General features: G+C 34.4%; 2 protein-coding genes across 5 annotated transcripts in view; one reads left to right on the top strand and one right to left on the bottom strand.

The window, feature by feature from the left end:
• The window catches only part of LOC115455634 (prestin), a 51912-nt gene extending 41660 nt beyond the window's left edge, over positions 1-10252 (bottom strand). The window contains exon 1 of one of the 3 annotated variants that reach the window (XM_037436927.1): positions 10099-10252. In XM_037436927.1, coding sequence (XP_037292824.1) covers positions 10099-10139 — 41 coding nt within the window. In that variant the 5' untranslated portion in view covers positions 10140-10252. Of the gene's footprint in view, positions 1-5794; positions 6026-10098 lie in introns of those variants that run through there. The other 2 variants (XM_037436923.1, XM_037436924.1) reach the window with 2 other exon arrangements.
• Positions 7005-15599, top strand: LOC115455636 (mitochondrial fission process protein 1). Of its 2 annotated transcripts, XM_030184283.2 has the most exons (4): positions 7005-7349; positions 10147-10274; positions 11115-11212; positions 11527-15599. In XM_030184283.2, exons 1-4 carry the CDS (start codon positions 7298-7300, stop codon positions 11702-11704), a joined length of 456 nt encoding a protein of 151 aa, XP_030040143.1. In that variant the 5' UTR covers positions 7005-7297; the 3' UTR covers positions 11705-15599. The 2 variants fall into 2 exon arrangements, with proteins under 2 accessions (XP_030040143.1, XP_037292825.1); XM_037436928.1 differs by lacking the exon at positions 7005-7349 and having other exon boundaries at positions 9916-10274.
• Positions 15600-16236: the final 637 nt, after the last annotated feature.

The raw sequence follows: 16236 nt of genomic DNA, 5'->3' as shown, positions 1-16236 counted from the left end.
TTACTATCTAATTTCGCAGTTTAATCTAAAGATACAAGGCCTGACATCTTGACACTAATGAGATAAGTATTAGAATTATCTTGGTATCTAATCTTTGTCTGAAGCATCGAGAAGTATCATTCACTCGATGAATGAACGAAACGTGATGGGGTAATTGTTATTGATAGCCCACTTTGAAATCGAGGTACAAATTGAAAACAATTAATATTATCAAAATGAATTTAATTATTTCAAAAACCCGTCTTACATCAAACCGGTAATTAAATACAATATCGCTATGTACATAAATATAATGAAAAAGAATATAAATGTCCTATATTATTAATTGCCTTTTTTTTGCACCTACATATGTACCTCATTTACCGCTGTACCACCGTAAGGTTAACTGAGAGAGAATATCTTTGGAATTAACTCCGCCTAAAATATATATATAAGCTGATAGAAGCCTACGGTAGAGTATTAGTTACCTCATGTGATTTTTGGTGTAAGTATACCTTTAGAAATAAAACATCATATTTTAATCACATATGATCTAGTTTTATAGTCAATTTCACCGTTCAATATCAAAATAAAGTTTTATTTAGCGTAAAATTTTTTTCAATATCCTTTTACATTTCAGTATTTGAACATTAAACTATTTAATTAGTTTTCATATTAATATTTGTACTTTTTAGAGTTCGAGTGGATATTCATAAATACCGAATTATTTAAATTGTTTTCCTCTCCTTCAAGTTATCTATCCTCTATCAATACTACAGTATTTATTCTTTTGATTAGGTAGAGATGTTTTTTGTTTTTAATAATCTATGGTGCTGGTAAAAGGAAACATTTTAACGTTTAACATACTAGTAACATTAAAAAATACGAGCTTGCTAAACTCTTAGCGATCCGGAATCCGTAAAAACACATCTAATCCAGTCTGGTGGCTTCCACGTACCGATGCCAGGGCTCATAGATTTATCCTAATAAGGCGCAATAGCGAAAGGCCCATATAACTCGATTCCTGTTGGCTTCCAGCCCGAGCTGGCTTCGTTGTTTACTACGTAAGTATATTTTTCATTTATTTTATTTTCAATATAAATTGTCTTTGTTTATATAAGCTACTTTATTTAAGTAATAATTAAATATTCTCATTAGTGACTTATCATAAGTGCAACTATGTTCGCCTATCGATGAATAAAGCATTTTGTTATTTTATTTTTCCCTTACGTAATTTATGTAAATCTAATTATCCGGCTTTTTTGCCATGCCTATTGTAATCAAATCTAACAGCTCATGTGATAGGACCTTTTCTTTTGATTTTATCCGTGGTGCTTTATAACTAGCTTATCTAGTTGTAAACGTCCCTATCGTTGAGGTTAAAACGCGTCCTTAGATCACTATTTTGTCTCCCGCTTTGCTATGGAGGGAAGTGGACAATTAATATTTCCAACTCCTCCCTATCTATTTGATTAATTTCGTTGCGGGATAATGACACATTAGTTTTCTCTGAGACTCGCCGAGCTTCACCGCTCGGTGTCAAAATGCGTGCCACTGCTGATCCTGGCTTACAGGAGTTGTAGTGGTGGGTGTGAGGGCGGGAAAGTCTCAAATCTAATTATCATTAGAACGATTTGCAGACTGCATTTATACATACTAGTACCTATATTACGTTGTGTAGGTTTCCTTTCGAAAAATTTCACTCCTCGCCACTGATACGACTGATCTTGTTGTAAGTTTTTAAATATAATAGAATTATTCTGCGTAGATCGGACCACCACCAGCTCAAGTTTTTTTTTAAAAGTTGTATATTATAAAATGTAGGTAGATATTGTAACTCTGACTTTGCGGATGAACAACACCTCAGTCCCCCCCGTGACCATGAAGGCTGCAAAGTCTTCGAAACGTCGGGAGAAAAATAAAATATTAAAACCGCGATAAAATTCGTAAAATAGTTAAATTTAAATGTCTAACATTCGCGTGAACTTAAGAAATCATTAATAGAATTATTTGCCATCATTAGATCACAGATTTTTAGATCGGGCATTTATCCTCCTGCGGCGTTTTGTACGGAACCCTCGGTGTGCGAGACAAACTCGTATTTTCTGAATTTATAAAAAAAAACACGTTTTTAAAAACGAGTAAATCGAACGCCTTCTTCATAAATCAACAAAAAATCGTATTTAGCACTATTGCGTCATATTTATACTGGAAAAACCTATATTGACAATGGTTACTGGCGTCAAAACATTTTATAAGATTTTTTGCTGTAAATAATGATTTAGAGCGTCTACATGAGTGTAGCGTGGAGAACTATTATATTTATAGAATATATAATCTATGTTATACTTATTGGAACTTAGTTCAATGTATAGGGCTAAGTATATTACTAAAATTGGAGTGTAGCGTGGAGAACTTATTATATTTGACAATTATAGAATATAATCTATATTATAGTCATTGGAATTAAAGTCAATGTATAGTAATATATTACTTATATTACAAATACGAACATTTTGGATGTTTATAAGTTTGTACGTTCGTTAAGTAAACGCTGAAACTATTAAAAGAATTTTAATTTAATTTCAAATTCGGCATACACATAGGTCATAGACCGTGTTCTATAATATCATACCGCTGATTTAAATACACGATTCTAACCGCTTTTTTCGATCGATCACGAAAATTGACCAATCAAAGTAATGTTTTTTGACATGCTTACTAATGACTTATTTTGATTGGTTTGTTCTCGGAAACGGATTGAAATTGATTGTTTGTTGTAATCGGCCGATAGACTACGTTTTATAAAAGTACTCAGAGATGAGGAACTAGACCGAATGACAATGAGCTTCTACACGAAAATTAGTTATTTAAACAACGAGAAGTAGGTACTTCCACGTCTATTTTGACCTGTCAAGGTCCTTAACTAACCTTCGTTACTCTAATTATCTGAACGCTGTTTCACAAAAATATATTAAAACTGTTCATTCAAGTAGTTTTTATCCAATTTATCGGTCTGTCTGACCTTGTTTTCCGCTAGTGTTCATTGATATATTAAGGCCATTTCGTGAGGCTTGAAATGAGTATTATTTACGGTTTAATTTGGGCACAAATGTATTAAGTACGAATTCGTTAGTTTTCAAAGAAAGGTATAAATCAGGGAAGAGTTGGAGTTTCCGGAAATCTCATTCACCATAAATGCAATGTTGTCAATTCGCGGTAGTTTTCTGTGATATTGTGGTCTTTGTGTTTTTTTTATTATTATCGGACCTCGCAAGCAACACCGGGAGAAACTAGCGAATGGGATACCAGAATCTCCTGACTTAGCGACTGCAGGGCCCTGGAGGAAGGTTGAGAGGAGATATCTAGGTAAGGAAAGTATAGGGGGAAGGAAACGGAAGGGGATGGGCGGAGGAGAGAAGGCTAGGAAATGTTCGCGAGCCCTCATAAGGCTCAATTTGTAGTTACAACCATGATATACACAATAAACTGTGTTCCTAGGGCCGCGGTAATTGTCTCCCCGTGCATAGGCATTCGGTGTGATCTGTGAGGTTAGAATGTGGTAAGAGAACACGACTCCGCGTCCTTTTATTGCGATTGGTTGAGAGACTAACACGTGACAGACGCTTTGGTCTCACGATCAATCACAATCATCAAAATTAAACGATATCGTCTTAGGTTTTAGGTAGTTGCGTTTATTTGGAACGTTCTAAGGGGGTAGAATTCGTTCGAGCCGGTCTATTTGCGTTATAGATATGTAGTATGTTTTTATATTGCTTTGAATAACGAAACGAGCTTGCCGTTCGCCTGATGGTAAACGATAAGACCGCCCATAAACAGCATAAACACCATCCAACACCTTGAATTGCAAAATATTGTTTGGTATTCCACTGCGCTCGCGATACTGAGACATGAGATGTTAAGTATTATTATGTCCAGCAGTTACACTGGCTACAACGTTCTTCAAACCGGAACACAACAGTGACTACACACTGTTGCTTGGCAGCAGAAATAGACATTGCGGTGGTACCTACCCAGGCGAACTCTCACACATGAGAGATCGTTTTCTCCACCTAAACCGCAATACTTTTGCCTTTAGAGTATATAATCCGACGTTAATGTAAATAGGATTACGAGTATCTTTGGCTTGCTTCGAACGTAAAGGTAAGGTAGGTAAAGGATAGCAAAGGAGATAAAAGTTTATTAAATTTGTTGATGAAATTACCGCGTTTTCGTTACGAGCCGAATGACCTACGAAGGCAATGGCCTTAGATAAGGTCTCTGCAGTTTAAACAGTCCGATAATAGTTATACACAACACGCCTTTATATTTGATGGGGTAGGTAGGGTGTTACCACTTTGAGCCGTGTGTCCGACCCGTGATGTGATATGGGACAAACCTATCTTAGTATTCGTCACAAATTCTATAGTCCGAGCTAATACTGAGCCGAAAATCCAATAGCACTATGCCTGACCCGGAATTCGAACACGGGACCTCAGAGCGGATTTTTCCCGCGTACGCAATACAACTACTCTATTGAGGCTGGCTATAATTGTTATATTCTCCAGAACAAAGGTAGACATTTATAAAAAAGTTTTGAGGGACATTTTTACGATGCGATTATTTCGTAACATATGAAAAGGAAAAAAAATGCTTAAGAAATATCAAACGTAAAGGCTTGGTTATGTGACAGGACAATAATCGGATTCCAGAAACAATAAAATAAAGTAGGTATTTCGAAACTCTTGCAATTTGTATTGATTCTCACAATATTAGCTCTTGCCGTGAGGTTAATAACCGCGTTGCTTTCTTTGTACGCATAAGTGCAGCTTAGAGAACAATGAGTATTATACTGCTCTACTTATTTATATTTTAACCTACTTTAGTACATTGTCAATTCTTGTTAACGATGAATCATTAATTTTGCTGTGCGTGGTCGCACGAATTCGCAAACATAGGCAGGTACTACCTATTTTATTTGCATTCACTGTTGCCATATGGAGGGTTTTTTCCTTAAAGATTGTTTTATGTCATGAGGGGAAATTTGTGGACGTAGGATGTTTGACGAAAGAAATTGACTCGATGAACAGCGAATTTTTGTGTATTTCTTAGCAAAACAGACATTTTTAATAATGGAAAGCCAAGGCATCTCTCTTTAAGTCCCATAATATATTCTTGGTCATAAACCCATTTTCTGAGACCTCTTCACTTAGTGTTGTGGGGATTTCAAAGGAGTTATTTGGCAACAGTGTTTACGTCACTACACATTGATTGCCTTTGTATTTAAAGGCCTTGAATTTTTCGAATAATCGGTATTAAATACCTATAGCCTTGGATAAATAAATAAATAAACAATATCCCAATATTCCTAACGCCTTTTTCCATGAGAATAGCATTTTTAAAAAATCCAACTTTCCTTTCCTTTGGTTTCGAACACGGAGTACGGACTTTTAAAAACTTTTTATATGCCGTAATTTTTTTTATCGTAAATAATAGAGAAGGTGATTGGGGACGAACAGGCTGGTTACACCGATATAATGTGTGTAGTAGGTTTTTAACTACATACGCATTTTCGTTAAAATGCGGTAAATTCCTAGTCTACGTAAGAAGCATGAACTATTTGCAATATACCTATAGTACGCTGAGCGATACATGTAAGTATAAAAAGACATCAATGGATCCTCGTCACGCGTGCCATGGCACGTCACTTGCTATCCAAGGTCAAGAACGAAGAAAAAACTATTTTTATAAGTACGTCTTGATAATTATTTCATTTACGATTTAATTGCTAATATGTTTAAATGTTACAACTTACAATAATTTTGTTTACCTAGGCAGTATATTTGAACACCTTTATTACACGAATTAATTAGTAAAAATACTAAAAAACACACATTATGCACCAAACACTGTTTTCAGTCACAGAATATAGTCACATTTAATTAATGTATTATTTTGTATGTCCTCGACATTGTTATTGCGAGTTATTAACATTTAACCTTTATCACGTCTTTCCTCGCGAAAGGCAACACAACAGCTGATTGTCATTGTCAATCGATGTCGCGACTTTCTGTTTTCCTTGTTTCACGACTGTAAATGATAAATAATTTTGTAATAATTAATAAAACTAGTTACGTAATTGTTAAACATTAAAATTAAATATCTACATTGATGTAAAAGTAACAGTTGTTGCAGCAATCAGCATTAAAATTTGCGAGTTAATTACTTTGTAAGACATGCCATACATTACACGACAGTCACGTCGTCACGTCGATGCATACAAGTTATGAATCTAGTGACTTATGTGTGCGTTGAGTTATTCGTCGTCTAGTAACTAGATTATAATTCGACAAATTCGATAGTCTAAGGAATCTCGGGATGTGTGTTGGATATTTTACTTATAATATTCATATAGGTAAGAAGCGAGCGATCATAAAATGTATACATCCACAAAATAAACTGACAAAGCGAGTGTAACGTCGATTCTTATCTCCAATCGGCAAGTACCAAACGATAGAAAAATACAAATATTGACCATATATTTATATGCTTTATCTCCCTTACATTTTTTCGTAAATTTTTGCTTCGAACCTGCAGTTGAATTTGATGCGCAAATATTTGGAATATCTCTAATAATGACATACAAATGTTTTTGTAATTGAAGATGACCAAAAGTACTAAGAGGAAGTTGTTAAAACAGTTCATTCAATAATGAACGTTATTACAAAAAACAATTTTCAAAGTATAAAACACAAAATAAGTTTTTAAACCTTAAACTGGGATAAATAATGAAAAGCTACGATATAATAGAAAAAGTATTTAATAAAAACTCTAATTTTTCGTCAAACTGTCAACTGGCGACATAATAAACTGACGTGTCGCATAACAAGCTTACGTGCGACTAAATTGTCGCAACATGTGTAGGCCCACTAAGAATAAAGGTAATTTTTTTATATGGCAATATTACTCTTATGTCAGTGTCAGACGAGGTGCCATTCCTATTTGGCATTTGCAGTTGTCAAAATTTTAGTATGAAATTAGTTTCAAGGTAGAGTTTACATGTTCTAACATCGAAATATTTTCTCAAAAACGTAATTATTAGTTTGTGATTTTATCAAATAATAATAAAATAATGTAAAGGAATTTGTTCTATTGTTTTAAATTCTAAAGTCTCACGTCTGTTTTGTTAACTAATCATTTGTGTAAAACCTTGATACAATAATTTGGGTTTTTATGAATTATATAAGTTCGAATTAACATATATTTACGAATAAAATTGCTTGATTACGGTTCAAATGGAGTTGTAAAAAATAAAATCATGGCTGAAGTAAAAAAGGATTTTTTCAGGGACACATGGGTTCGTTATCTTGGTAAGTCTTTAAAATCAACACTATTATCCTTGTGTAAATATTGCACTTATTTAATCAAATGAATTCACTGTACATGCTAAACATAAGAAAATTTTAGTTAGCACAGAATACTTTTTAACTCTTATTAAATAATGAATAATAATGCTTTTTTGATTTCTAGTTACAAGTTTGTATTTAATTTTTTTTAATGCAAAGTCTCTTACACTTTAAATTAAAAAAATAATGTATTAGTCTGTTAGTTAAGTTAAAGGCCAGAGCAAAAGTTTGGAGTAGGTATTACTTAAAAAAAAATGAATGTTATTTTTCTGCTTATTAACTAAGTAATAATTAATTATGGTAATTATATCTTTTAGTTTTTTATGCATAAAAATACATTAGTGTGATGATTATCTGAATTTTGACAGTAAAATGTTGATTAAACAACTGGTTTATTCCTTAAGCGATGTGTACTCTATTTCCCACTTACCACTCTGATTAACAAGATTCATATTATATGTATGTTTTATTAATATATTGGTACCATCATAAAAGGATACTGTTTGATTATTCAAATAATAGCAAATTCTTAACAACCATCTCCCATAATTTATAAGGAATTTTGGATACTTTAGTTCTAACTACATGCCCAGCATTGGGACAATATATAATACAATGCTGATGTTAAAAGTTAAGATGTCTGCTTGGTACTAAATAATGAATATATCAAGTTTAAAATACAAATGCCACAACTGCCTCAGTGATTAAGAAATATTGCAGTACAATTACCATGCTGTTTCAGGTTTGATTCACGGGTTGTATAACAATATCGGCTCTATCTGTCTGAAGTTGTGCCCGTTATGTTGACAGACTAACTTATCATATCATAGGACAGAATACTTATACATGGTAATTGATGGGTGTCCTAATTCCCCCTCTGACTATTTGTTATACTTATACAGGGTCATTTTGACATTGCGTTACTAAATGAAACTACATACTCGTCTTCACCTTTACTCACGGCGTGCTAAAAATCATCCATTAATCATCCATATTTTCGCGAAAAATCCTGGTTTTAGTTTTCTGTTTTTTTTTATCTTTTTGTAATTTAATGCGAATATGGCGTGTGCGTCGGTATATTTCTGACTGAAAACGTATTTTCAGAAATACAGATGTTGCCACTGCAACAAATTCTCTTAGATTAGTAGTAGTGGCTCAGGGGGCGTAAAATGAAAATTACTTTTTATTAATATTTATTTTGTTCGAAAATTGAACGTTTTTTATTTTACATCTAGTGCTCAAGTAATTTATTGTAAAGTGTTATTTACAAGTAGATAAGTATGTGGTGTCATTTAGTAACGAGATGTCAAAATGACCCTGTATATATCTACACTTATAGTGTGTCTTATAATTTTTGATATAGATCAATAAATAAAACGCTGGGGTGGTGAAAGTGTGTACTCTTTGCACTCCCACCTCCACCTATAAAAGGGTGGGACCCCATCCACCCCTGTTCATTCTTGTATTTGGCACACAGCCAATGTAGTTAGTGTAAGCTACAACAAGTATCCGCGGTAACATATTTATTAAATACTTATAACATATTTTTCCTCGGTGGGTAAAAATATATTTGAGCATAGGTCTCACACCACTACAATCCCTGTTAGCCAGGATCAGCAGTGGCACTTTATGACCCATCAGTGAAGCTCGGCAAGTCTCAGGAAACAGTAATTTGTCTTTAAAATAGACAAGAGGCATGTTATGAGTCATACATGTAACTGCTGTTTTACAAGTCACATGGCTAGCCCTAATTGTACCCATCAATCATTGTTATCTCTAGCAAGGTTTCTACGGCTTTGTAGACATGGGTAATATAAATTTTATTAGCTAAAGTTTACGGAGTATTAAAAAACGGTGAAATATGTTAAATACGAGAGTTTTGAAGTACAAAAGTGGCGAAGGATGAAATTTTCTTGATGAAATTTTTTTAGGAATCGGGTTATATGGACCTTTCGCCAGTGAAGTGATCAAACATTTCGGATAGAAATAATAATTTATAGTAACAATATACTAATGATAATTAATAAGCATTTTTTATTGGAAATATTTTTGGGTGTTTGGATGTTTGTTGAAACAGGAGTTGTTGAATAGATTCTAATGAAATTTAGTTAAAATATGAATTAAACGGCACAAACCGCTACATAGACTGTTATGAAATCGGGATCAATATACCTTAGTATATTTAACGACAATACAAGTACTGAAATCAGTGGCGATTATAGCCATCGTGAAACTCCGGGCGCGAGTACAATAAACGGTTCTCGATTTTAATAATTTATTAAGTAAGTTGGTTAAAGTAAAATAGTCCTTAATAGAGATCAGCCAAGGACGTGCAAGGATCCTGTAAAAGTGAGGCCATCCTCCCCAAAGCCACCTCTAACTAGAACAACATCTAGGCTATACTTAAAGTTCCTCGAGAGATTATTTCCGGATTTATCACGGAAAATCGAACAATACCGGGATCGAACATCCACGCACTTGACATTAATGTAAGCCATACACGCTACGGTCTATCGGAGAGGTCATCTGTGCAGGTATGCCTGCGCAGGTATCAATTGAAAGAATTGATTTTCGATCCTGCACCGGTCGCCTGCACAGGCTCAAAAATCTGCACAGGTCTATTCCCACACACATTTCGGTCTACCGGCGCAGGCATACCTGCACCGGTGGACCTTTCCGATGGACCGTAGCATGTATGGCAGCCATAACTCACCCCTCATCTCTAGTGATGTACCGATCGCTGAACAGGTCCATGTTGCAGGGTACGCGAACGAGGTGGGGGAGTCCTTTCGGTCGGTGGTGCCCGCTAGGGTGGTGCGCGCCAGCTACAGCGTCGCCTTCGCGTACGTCCTCGCCGATACTGGTCACAAGGGCTGGGAAATGGTCAAGGTCAAATGATTTATTTGTGTACGCGAATGTTAGACATCGAAATAAAACTATTTTATCGTGGTTTATTACTTAACAATTTTGTTCGAACGTTTCGAAGACTGCAGCCTTCATTGTCACGTGGTATACTTAATTAATTAAATGTTCAAATGAATGACGAAACGAAAGGAAACAAAATGCCTAATGGTAAGGTTCAAAAACGAAGGGCGCGCACTTCTAACTTTTCTAAAATTATGTGTTTATTCTTTGTGAATTATCGCTTGCTTTAACGGTGAAGGAAAATATCATGAGGCCTGAAAAATTCTCTATAAGAATTTAGAGGGTGTGTGAAGTCTCCCAATCCGCACTAGGCCAGCGTTGTGGACTACGGTCTAATCCCTCTTAGTAGGGGTGGCCCGTGCCCAGCAGTGGGACAGTAATCTCTCTCTCTGGTCGGTCCCTCATCTCTGAGAGTCGTGGCCAGCATCATGGTTGCATCTGGAGCGTATGATCTGCCTCCATCGGTTTCGGTCCAGCGCGTCTCTTACGGTTGTGTAGAATTTGGAGAACGATGACTCTTTTGCCGTTTATAAATATAAGTCGTCAGATTTTGCTGATTTTACAAGCAAATTTTCTATAATTCTAGACATAGTGTCAAGTTTCCCGCTAGTGGGCAGTCATAATGAAACAAGATTATTTAAATATTACTAATGTTTGCTAGATAAGGAACGAAATACAATGTCAGGGTCGGAGGTTAATAATATGGCCAAATACAGTTTAATATTTTTATGAACATAATTATTAAATTATTAATGTCAGTAACCTACGTGACAATAATAGTAATTGAATGGTGTACATTTGCAGAAAGACGGTCGGCCGCGCATGGTAGTGGTGGAGACTTCGGACGCGCTGCTGTGGCAGACGTTAGCTTCGGTCATTATACCCGGCTTTACTATTAACAGGTAAGTTTAGTTTAGCGTAAATCTAGGTAACATAAAAGAGTCGGTGTAACTCTTTATGTTGCCGAAAAAGTCTGGTCTAATTTTTACAAAACTCATCCTGTTTTATTGTGGAACCGTGTATTAAAAACCCATTGTCTTATGTGAGATTTGAACCCATGCCCTTCCGGTCCATGGCCATTACAAAGCTCATCCTATTTGAATTAGTTTGTGTATCAAATTAGAAATCGATATTTTATCCTATCTGAGATTTGAACTCATGTCCTTCTGGTCCATGGCCACTAGACCGAGGAAGTAATTAATATATTTTATTTCAGGATATGTGCAGTCTCCAATTCTCTACTAACAAAACACGCAAAGAAAATACCGCCAAATGCCAGGAATTGGGTCACTGTGGCCATTGGCTTGGCATCCATTCCTGTCATCGTGCATCCCATAGACGCGGGGGTGACAGTCCTCATGGATATGACGTACAGGAAGTGGGTGAAGTCATAGTCTACGGCACTTCCGGTTTGTTAGGAAATTGAACGTTTGCGCTATTCGCTTGGCTTGGTAGGATGTGGATGCTTATGTTAGAAAATGGTAGGGTATGAAGAAACTTTGAAATGTTATTATGATTAGTTGCAAGATAAAAAATATTTTTCAACACAGGATTTCAACGTATTATTGTGTTCATTAACAATAATTAAGTTATTTATAATTTCCATGTTGGTTTAAATTCGGGACAAAACTTATTACAATATTATTTAAAATTATATTTCATGAATATCTTCCTAAAAAAAAAGGATAAGACGTTACTTTGATTTGTAAAATAAGTAGTAAAATTCTGAATTCATAAAATACAATAAAAATAGAGTTAGTGTCGTATCGAAGTATTTTTACGCATTTTTTATTGACTGCTAACGCCATCTATATCGCCCTGTAAGAACTATCAAAGTAAATATAGTTTTGCGTTTATTGCGATAGATGGCGTTAACTACTCAAATAGGTTGTAGTTTCTGGATTTACAATAAAAATTAAACTTGACCTATGGGCGTGAAATTTATGTGATTCAACTAATTTTTACTTTAAATGGACCAAATATTGTGTTCTATAACTTAAATCAGTATTAATTAAAGAATAATTTAAAGAAAAAATTAAGAACTTGCAAACAATAAACTAATCAGCAATTTATTGTTATATCTTCATGTAAATAATATATTTCATAATATGAAGTAATTCATAGAATTACTAATATACATATATAGTATACTAATAATAGTATTAGTATACTATATATGTATATTAGTATACTATTATTTTTGCATAAAAATTCATGGTGATATAAAATAAAATATGTTTAAAGTGTGCAAGTTCTAAAAATATTCTTATAAAAAAGCAAAGGAATATTGTAATAAATGAGCGTTATATTCAGTGTCGGATTTAGTAAAAAATGTGGATGAAATATTAATAAATATTTTATTAGTTACAATGCACCCAACTAACAGTAAATTATCTAATAGTTTTTTTTATGCTGTGAATTTCTCCGTTATTTTAAGCCCTTTTTACAAAAATTCTGAGTTGGCTTTAAATATCACAAAATGAATTATGGGTACGAAAATATCCTATTTTAACTAGTTCTAGAGTCTATTTTAGGGTAAATAATCAAGTGAATTCTGTAAACTAGGGTTCTGGATAACTGCAATAGGAATTTACCACTTAAAAAATATTATTCTATATTAATAAAGCGGCCTATTTAAAGTATTGGATTTATTTATTACCGATTATTTTGATGAGTATTTGTTCTGACTTAAATAAAGTATGGGACTCAGTGGGCCCACATTACCCCCTCTAAATCCGGCACTGTGAAGCCGATGGTAAATCTGGAGGACAATTTGGATTGTAAAAGTGTCCTTAATTTTGTAACAATAAAGATCTGGCACAAAAATAATTATTTATATTTAAGTGTACGTTTTGAGGCTTAACATCTAGTTTGAGTGACAAGCTTTCAGCAAAGTTAGTGGTGTTTCTACTGTATACAGGTAGTGGAAGCTTCCCACAAGGCCTTGCTCGTCGCGTCATTCGGATGTAAAAAATATTTAAATTTGTACGTAGGCTTACTATGAAATGACGGTGTAAAAATTAACTCCCTTATTCATAGACGTTATTTATCTAAGGACGGAGTATCGCTGTGATAACAACTCTGTTTCTCAGTGCTGACGGTATGGCAGCCTTCGCAGTGCGTAGCCATAGGGCCGTTGTGATTGGCTAATATTGAGATACAACAATAAACAATAGCTTTACTCCGTCCTTAGATAAAAAACGTCTATGAGTAAGAGGGTAAAAGAAAATATTCCGGTTGTTGATATAATTTTAAACATAATAATGCTAATTGTATTTCAAAACATTGCATGGTAGTGCAAAGAATTGTTAAAGATAGATAATAGAGAGCCAGATAAAATAAAGACCTCATTTCGCGAATTAATAAGAAATGTGTAAAATTTATTTTGTGTCTGGGTATTACTGGACTGAAAAATTAAGTTGATACTCACAATAAAGACTTTAAATTTTGTTTTGAGTCGATATAGCGCCATAATTGATGTTATTATCCAAATATTTTTACTGGTGGTACGATATATTTTATATCCGCCTGGATAGAATCCACCGTACACAAGGTGTTAAAACCTGCCATAGTGGCCCACGTAAGTGTGTCGCGTACCGGGATTGGCCTCTGTACATCTGATTCTAACAGGCCGGCATAATTATATCGATTGTCGAGGGGTAATCATCTCTCGTTAGTCGACATTCACTTATCAAATGCAGTGGGGACACTGCCGTGCGCGTATGAAAAATCTTACCGTGATTTCATAGTAGATACCCATAAGTTAACCAGACTGCGAAAAATTGCGTTAATAGATAAAGTTGAATAGTAGAAAGCTTTATTAGTATTTTAGCGGCTGTGGTTTATTAATTCCGTAGTTAATTAGTATTTAGCATTGCAATTATAGTTTTATGTAGACTGGAAAATACCTCTCGTCAGTGGCGGCCTTAGCTGACGCGATTCCCAAAACAAAAGGAAAAGCAACGACGCGAGGCCCTGGCTGAAAGCAAAAATACCTGACGCAGAGCTTAGGGTGAAGCAAAAAAAAAACCGATGCGTGGCCTCGGATGAAAAAAATAAAACTGACGCAAGGCCTCGAAGAGACAAAAAATGCTTCCCAATTTTAAACAGTTTCGTAAGGTGCTCAGAAATGGTTCTGCAAGGCAATGCGCGAGGCCCTGCTTCGCTTCTCCTAGGGTCGCCACTGCCTCTCGTTAAGAAAATGTTGAATTACTTCGAAATATGTTTATAAATGAACGAAGTAGACTAAACTAGTCTTTTAAAGTAAGTCGTAAAATTTTGGGCAATTTTTCAATGTTATGAGTAATTTTCAACATTTTTTCTCTCCCTAAGTACCTTCTATAAAGTATTAAAAAATAAAAAAAAAATATAATAATATGGGCTACGTCGTTCTCAAGTTATGGCGTGACCAACACAAAAAGAGATTAATTTTTACATATTTTATTTTATTTTACAATATTTGGGAAACTTACAGTTAGTACAACTCATAGAAAAAGATACTGTCAAAGAGGGCCAATTACATACTATGTGTGTAGGTATTACCACTAAGAGCCTAGTTAACCATGTCTAAGGTAGTAGTTGAAATGTTCTGGTAAAGTTGTATAAAAATATATATTTTTTTAAACAGATAGCGACAATTCTCTCTGACTATCTGCCCTTTGCAAACGATTCCAATCGCTTTTTTATCTATTTCAAAAATGGACCAATCAGAACAAAAGTTTTTTTTTGACATTACAAATGAGTTATTTTGATTTGTTCATTATCGGAATTTGATTGAAGATTGAGGCTATAAATTGTATTTTTTCTGTTATTTCGTTTACTTTATAAAGTTCTCTACAAAAGAATTTTACTACGAGAGGTCTTTATTCTTATTAGGAAACTATAGAATTCAGATTTGAAACGTAGTACGCGTAAAATAATATGCATATTATATACCACGTTTGCAAATTACAAATAATAAATTCTCAATTATAACTCATTATTTTCGTAAACAACTAATTCAACGTATTGTAATAAAGTAAATAAAAGGATTTGTGCAGTTTTTATTACCAGGAAAATAAAAACCTCGCCATATTGTAGGAAATATGGAACTAACTTCTTGTATTGACAATAGTAACTTTTAAACGCAAAAGTGGCGCCCTCAAGCAGGTTTCTCATTTTCCTGGTCAAGTTATATATAATACCGCAGCTATATTACCAGAAATAAGTTATACAAGGCTTTAAATGATTTAATCGCAATGATGAATTGTTATTGTATTATACACGTTGACTAATAAATTTTAGATATGAGATGTTTTTTATTCTAAAGCCCACGCAACCATTTGATAATGATGCTACATTTATCATTAATCTGCTAAAAATAACTTTACATGCCTTCAGCATAGTGCAAAGGTTTTAAAAATACGAGTTGTTTGATTTTTTTTATTGCTTTGAATGACGAGACGAGCTTGCCGTTCACCTGATAGTAAGTGATAGGAACGCCCATAAACAGTAGAAACACTATCCAACACCCTGAATTACAAAGTGTTGTTTGGTATTCCACTGCGCTCGCCATCCTGAGATATGAGATGTTAAGTCTTATTATGTATGTACTAGCTTTTGCCCGCGGCTCCGCCCGCGTTATAAAGTTTTTCGGGCTAAAGTTTTCCGTTATAAAAGTCACGCTATATATTTTCCCGGGAGCCTATGTTCTTCCCAGGGTCTCAAACTGTCTCCATACCAAATTTTATCCTAATACGTTGAGTAGTTTTTGAGTTTAACACGTTTGGGCAGACCGATGCAGCGGGGGATTTTGTTTTATAATATATTATTGTAGAACTTTTTAAGAGGAACAATCCCGTCATACATTATTGTTGCATTACTTTAACCGTTTACGCAGCGCACGCAACAGAAGCTCTCAAAACTAATAAATTGTCCCCGTTTTTGC

Source organism: Manduca sexta, chromosome 9 (genome assembly GCF_014839805.1).
Source record: "Manduca sexta isolate Smith_Timp_Sample1 chromosome 9, JHU_Msex_v1.0, whole genome shotgun sequence".
NCBI lineage: Eukaryota > Metazoa > Arthropoda > Insecta > Lepidoptera > Sphingidae > Manduca > Manduca sexta.
This window is presented reverse-complemented; position numbering and strand designations above follow the sequence as displayed.

Bases quoted from the DNA above. Each gene is read 5' to 3' on its own strand.
- LOC115455636 (XM_037436928.1), top strand. From the start codon at position 10,065: ATGGACCGTAGCATGTATGGCAGCCATAACTCACCCCTCATCTCTAGT. The intron at 10,275-11,114 runs GTCAAATGATTT...GTACATTTGCAG, and splicing joins AGGGCTGGGAAATGGTCAAG to AAAGACGGTCGGCCGCGCAT. The intron at 11,213-11,526 runs GTAAGTTTAGTT...ATTTTATTTCAG, and splicing joins CCCGGCTTTACTATTAACAG to GATATGTGCAGTCTCCAATT.